This window comes from Numenius arquata, chromosome 21 (genome assembly GCF_964106895.1).
Source record: "Numenius arquata chromosome 21, bNumArq3.hap1.1, whole genome shotgun sequence".
Lineage (NCBI taxonomy): Eukaryota > Metazoa > Chordata > Aves > Charadriiformes > Scolopacidae > Numenius > Numenius arquata.
This window is the reverse complement of record NC_133596.1, coordinates 5,654,197-5,660,496: the sequence shown is the minus strand read 5'-3', so window position 1 is coordinate 5,660,496 and position 6,300 is coordinate 5,654,197. Positions and strand designations below refer to the sequence as shown.

Genomic DNA, 6,300 nt, shown 5'->3' with positions numbered 1-6,300 from the left:
AGCATGGCGCAGCCCTACGGCAAGGCCGGGGCCTGTCACGCCTTCGAGCGGGAGTGGGTGGAGTGCGGGCACGGCCTGGGCCAGACCCGCGCCCGCCGCGAGTGCCAGCCCGAATACGAGGACTTCATGGAGTGCATGCACCGCACCAAGCTGGTGAGCACCGCCCGGGAGGGGTGCAAGGGGCTCGGGGGCGGGGGGGGGGGGTACTGGGGTACTAGGGCCGGGCTGGGGACACCTGAGGTGCTGGGCCAGGCTGGGGAGGGGGCGCTGAGGGTTCAGGTCAAGCTCTTGAGGAGGTTTGGGGGGTCCAGCCCAGGCTGGGAGGGGAGGGAGCGCTTCCAAGGGTGTTCCTGGTCACCGGGCACCCTGCCTTGATGGTGCCTGGAGCTGTTGGGCACCACCTCCCGGCAGGCAGCGTACCTTCTGCTGTGTGGGTGGGTGTTGTGTGGGTGGGGGGCTGTGGTACCAGCAAGGCTCTGTCCTCTGCATGGCCACTCTCCTTCTCAGCTGCAGCAGGAATGAGAGAAAGTACTGCCTGGTCAGCTGTGGGCTAAAAACCCAATTATCATTAATAGTAAAATGTGCTGTAACAGCCCCAAAGCTTTTGGGAGAAGGTGCAAATCCATACGTTGGGTGTGTGAGGAGCCGCTGAGGGCAGGGGTAGCGCGGGTGCCATGTGCATGTGGTCTCTGGGAGGTTCCAGGACCACCCTAGAAGAACTCTGGGGAGGTTCTAGGGACACCTGGCTGTTCCCTGACTGCTGCCACCCTGTTGTGTGTCTGCCCCGACTCTTCTCTGTGCTTTGCCAGGCTGCGCGGCTGAGAACCATCCTGGAGCAGAGGGACAAGATGATCAAGGAGGGGAAGTACACGCCGCCCGACTACCACAAGGGCAAAGAGGAGCCACGGCCTTGATTCGAGAGGGATGTGGCCACCGGTCACCTGTGGAGTTGTTGACGTGGAACTCCTCTGGGAATAAAACCCACGGCACATGGGGGTTACGCTGCAGCCGTGGGGTGGGGTCTGCGTGGGGGCCCTGCTCCTGCTGAAGGGGAGTGACAGCACATCAGGCATTGCTTGGGCTAGTAAATGTCTCCTTCGGAACAGCGTTTGGCTCTGTCTTGTCCTTTTGGGGGTTTCTTTTGAGCGTTGTGGTTTAACCCCAGTCAGCAACTGGGGCCAGGCAGCCGCTCGCTCCCTGCCCTGGCGGGGATGGGGACGGGGAGGGGAACGGGAGGAGTGAAAGGGAGAAAACTCCTGGGTTGAGATAAAGACAGTTTAATAAGTAAAGGAAAAACCTCCTTCCCCCAGCTTTATGTACTCAGCGTAACGTCCCACGGCATGGGATTTCCCCCTGGTCCCTCGGGGTCAGCTGTCCCTGCTGCGTCCCTTCCCAACCCCCGGTGTCGCCTCCCCCCCCCCCCCAACCCGTGGGTGGTGTGAGGCGCAGAAAAGGCCTTGAGTGTGTAGCAACAACTGAAAACGCCGGTGTTTTATCAACGCTGCTTACTTGCAGCCCCACACCAGCTGCTGGTGAGGAAGAGAGCTCCAGCCGAAGCTGTGGCCCTGAGGACGGTGCGGGTTGAGGGTCTCTCTGTAGCGCTGCTGCTGGGGGGGGGCTTTTGAGACCCCACAACCACTGCCGTGTTTTAGGGTGACGTGCCCTTGGGGAGGTTAAGGTGGGCTAAGGGTGTTGCCGTGGGTTGTTCTCCCTTTGTGCTTGCAGCCCGTCCCTCCTGCCGGGCCCCGATCGCTGCTGGAAACGAGAGGAATAACCTAAAAGAGTTTAAAAACCCCAACTATCCAAGCTTGTCCTGCAAAACTCAGTCTTAATTTACAGCCAGCACCCAGACTGGTGTGTGCTGGGCTCCTCCCAGTCACTCCAGCTGGCGGTACTGATACACGAGGTGAAAATCTGGTTAAAACAGCTCTTCTTTTTTTTTTTTTTTCCTCCAAATCCAGCACAGTTTTGTAACGGCGTTACAGCAGGTGAGGACCTGGAAGCGGAGAGGGGAGGGCTCTGTGCTTTAATCCGTGTTTTTAATCCCTGTGATTGTGGATTTAATGCTTAATCTTCGATGCAGGTGGAGCCTATGAGTTCCCTGATTCCCCCCCCAAATCCCCACACACTGGGACGACAAAGGCGGTGTCACCTCCGGCCGGCAGGGACCCTCGCCGAGGGACTGTTGGGGATGCAGGTCTGTGGCTCCTGTGTCCGGGGGTCGGCAGCACCTCTGTGGGTCAGGACCCCCAGCTCGGCGTTTGTCCCCGGCTGAGGAGAGCTCTCCTCTCCTGGGGGTGGCCCTGACAGACCCTCGTTCTCCAAACACCGTGTGAATGATTAACCGGGTGGGGGAGCAGAGCTGGTCTGAGGAGCGGGCTGTGTTTAGATAGCGCCTGCCTGGGTTTTGGGGGGGGGGGGGGGGCTGTGTTAAAATTAAAATACCACCTGACGTGGACTGTGACAGGAGCGAAAACCCGAACTCTCACGGCTGGGACCCCTCCCCTGCCCGCAGAGGGAGCCGCCGCCGCCGCTTTGAGCTCTGGGGGTCCCAGACGCCCAGCGCGGGCGCACGGATCCCTCCTGGGGATGGGAGGGAGCCCTGGCAGAGCTGTGTCCTGGGATACGAGGGGTCACAGCTGGGTTTTTGGGGTTCCTGCCCTGTCCCTGTGCCCTCCTGATGTGCCCGGGAGAAACATTTCCCTGGGTTTCACCCCGGTTCCCCGCGGGCTGTGGCACTGAGGGGTCTCGCAGGCACCATCCCAGCAGAATTTAGGCCTTTTGGGAATTTCTGCTGCTCCCCGTCAAGCTTCTCTCCCTCTGGTCCCTCCGCTCCTGTCTTCCCCAGCGCTGCCGGGAGGTTTCTCCCTTCCCCCAGGCCCAGATGGATGGAGCAGCGCGGCCCGGATGGGTTCCCTCCGCTGGGGCTGATTCACGGCCACTGTCAGCCCAGCGTGGGGGACGGAGCCACCTTTCTCCCTGGCAGGGGCAGGCACCGGGGGCGGGGGGACACAACATCGGGGACCCCCGAAATCCAGGTCCGGAGATGGGAAGCTGCTCGTTCTGCCTGTAACGGGCTGATAATCCTCAGGGATTCCATTTAGCGCTTCCAAATATGAAAAATACTGGTGATTAGTTTCAGCAGAGGAAATCCTGACGGAATGATGCCCGCTCTCGGGAGGATTTACAGCGTTTCGGCTAAAAAAGCGGGCGAGGGGGGAGCTCCCCGGGCAGCAGCGGAGGGAAACAGCAGGGAGATGCGAGAGCAGCGGGAAGGGATGGGCAGAAAAGTGAACGGTTTTGGGTAAAAATGCCCTGGGAGGCTCTGGGCACGAGGGCTGTGGGTGCTGGGGGCCACGGAGCCGTCAGATGGAATAAATGAGGAACGGAGAGGGAAAACCACGGCTGGGGACAGAGATCGAACTGTGCCCTGAGAGCCACAGAGTAATTATCGGCGGTGGGGGGGTCGTCTGTGGGGGATTTGGGGAGAAGGAGAGGGCAGAGGGGCTTGGGGGGGTGGGGGACACGGGGACCGACATCATGGCTCCGGAAAGCACGGAGAGGTGGGAAAATCCCGCACCCTGAAGGGCAGGAGGCATTTCCCCGCGGAGCCAGACCCCGATTCCCCCGGTATCACCCCCAGGGGTTATCAACCAAGGATGGAGAAATTTGGGAAGCGGTTGCTTTTCCAGGGAGAGAGATGGGGGGGGGGGGGGAGGGGGGAATAAAGGGCTCAGCAAAAAAAAAAACCCGGCAACTGGCTGGTGTGACTCATCTCATCCAGCGGCCCAGATGTCGGAGGAAATACTGAAATCCGTCTCCACGCTCCTGCCTCCCGAGTGGCTCTTTAGATCCAGCCAAAATCTAATTGTTCCGGCAGTTGATGCGAATGCAGCCAAGGGCAAGCGGCGAAGAGCAGGGGCCGGGAGGAGTGGATCTATTTGCCGTAGTTAAAAGCTCAATTAAACATTTCAGCCAATAAAGAAAATAACCAAAGACCTGATGAAAATAATCAAATTCACAGAGAGATTAAAAAAAACCCACCCCACCTCCCAGCTCCGGCGGGAGGAGCCGGTGGCCGAGGCTCTGGCCGAGCAGCAGCGATGGAAAATGGGTCCCATCATCCCGACGGAATTCCCCCACGCAAAGGGGATTTGGAGCATCCTCGGCTCCTGAATGTAGTTCAGCGTGGAGCCCGGAACCAGGTTCATTTCCAGCGGGGAGTGGATCCAAATTTATATTCCATTGGTGGCTTTTTTGGCATTTTTTGGGTGAAGCCATGTCTGGGCTGGGTGAGAGGCACAGAGGCTGGGATGGAGTGGGATGGGATGGGATGGGATGGGATGGGATGGGATGGGATGGGATGGGATGTCTCCACTGAGCAGGAGCTGGCATCGCTCCCCGGCTGCTTTCCCAACAGCTTCCCGCTCCCCAGCTCCCCCATTCCCATTTTCCTATAGCCCTCAGTGGGTGGGCAGCACCGAGGATAGGATGGGATGGGATGGGATGGGATGGGATGGGATGTCATGTCTCCACTGGGCAGGAGCCTGCATCGCTCCTCAACTGCTTTCCCAACAGCTTCCCTCTCCCCAGCTCCCCCACTCCCATTTTCCTATAACCCTCGGCCACCCGGGAGTGGGAGCCGGGGTCCGGGGGAGGGAGTGACCCCCCCACCTCCTGCAGCCCCGGATTTGCCTGGAGCCTCCAGCAGCGTCTGCAGCTCCGCTCCGCCTGGGAGAGGGGGGATAAACAACTCTGGGGAGATGAATAATTTATCAAGAGTCAAGGGAAAAGGCAGGTTTCATCTGGGGGCCGGGGAGAAGGTTTTAATGAGGGGACAGATCCTGGGGCAGAGCGGTGTGTCGGCCGATTCTCACTGCTGCAGCCCGGGAAATGTCTCCCTGTGCCCCCACGGATGCCAAGAGGGACCCCAAGATCTCGGCGCCCTCCTCGGGCATCCCCGGGTCCACACGGTCCTGCTGGAACAGGGAGATGAAATAGGATTTAGGGAGGATCCCCCGCCTCCCCCCTTCCTCCTGAAATAACGACTCCCCGTCCCCACGTAGGGAAAACCAAGGCACGATCTTAACCCAGATTCGTAGCACAAATAATCCAGCGCCGCCGGGCGCCGTCAGGGATTTCTGGAAAGGCGTTTGGGGTGTGAAATCCGCACAGGCTGGAACAGGCACCGTCTCCCGGCCGCCCTCCCTCCCTCCTCCGGGGCTCGACACGGCTCCAATCGGCCGGGTTTGCTCCCAGGGCACCGGGAGGGAGGAGGTCAGAGCCCGGCCGGTGGCACGGGGTGACAAAGGGACACGTCACCGCAGCCGGCCGCAGGGTTGAGCCGCCCAACCCGTCCGGGAGCTTTGGGAACGGCACGAGCCGCGTCTGGCTCTTCGGGCACTTTCCTCCTCCCAATGCGTCTGAGGCCGCCGGCTCCAAGTGGGACGAGCCCTCCCTGCTCCCCGGCTCTTATGGAATTTGGGGTCCCTGGTGGTACCGGGACCCACAGCCCCCTCTCGAGCACGTTTATCTATCGGTGTCCGGTACCGGACCAAACTGCCCGCTCAAGAGGTGCGAGAGCTGCACGGGGGGAGTGAAGAGAAAGCGGTGCCGGGATGGAGGGGCTGGTGCCGGCCCACCCGGACACCATTTTCCAGTATATCCTTTATTCTGCCCCACACCAGTCTGGCCCGGCCACAGTGTTATTGGGGCTCCCGTGTCCCGGGGAGCTCATGCCCTCGTTACCAGCCGGTGCCGGTGTCTGCGTGGCCTCGGCCACTGCATCGTGGGCTCGACCCTTCCCACCGGTGCGTCCGCACCCGGGTGGGTTTTGGCCAAGTGCTTTCTTCCGAGCCACTTTCCCCATCCCGGGCTGCGAGCGGGCAGGGCCGCAGGGCAACACGTGCTCCTTTCCAGCCACATCCCAAGTGTCCGAGAGCAGAGTGTCACCACACCCCACGCCGTGTCCTCCACTGCGTCCTCCACCCCCTCGCTGGAGGTACTCGAGGAAAGAGCCGCCGGGAAGCAGAAGGAACGTGTTGGGATGAGAGCTGAAAACTGCTGGAGGAGAGATGCCCGTGGGACAACCGGCTACGCCGAGACCCCGGGGGGACTGGGGCGACGGGCTTGGCCCGGTCGCCTGCGACGCCGTGGGAGCAGCCGCGCTGGCCCGGGGCCGTGGCACGGCACTGTTGCTCGCTGGGTCCCGCCGTCGGTGCGAGGAGGCTGGATCTGCCATCAGCCGGAGCGGTTTATCCTGCTTCACTCCTGCCGAGCGGCTGGGGCTGTCCTGCAGCT

General features: G+C 61.2%; 1 protein-coding gene across 1 annotated transcript in view; it reads left to right on the top strand.

Moving 5' to 3' along the window:
- Positions 1-1,106, top strand: part of NDUFS5 (NADH:ubiquinone oxidoreductase subunit S5) — a 3,707-nt gene extending 2,601 nt beyond the window's left edge. The window contains exon 2 of the mRNA XM_074162074.1: positions 810-1,106. Within this exon, the coding sequence (XP_074018175.1) occupies positions 810-914 (105 nt within the window). The 3' untranslated portion in view covers positions 915-1,106. The remainder of the gene's footprint in view (positions 1-809) is intronic.
- The last annotated feature ends 5,194 nt before the right edge of the window (positions 1,107-6,300 follow it).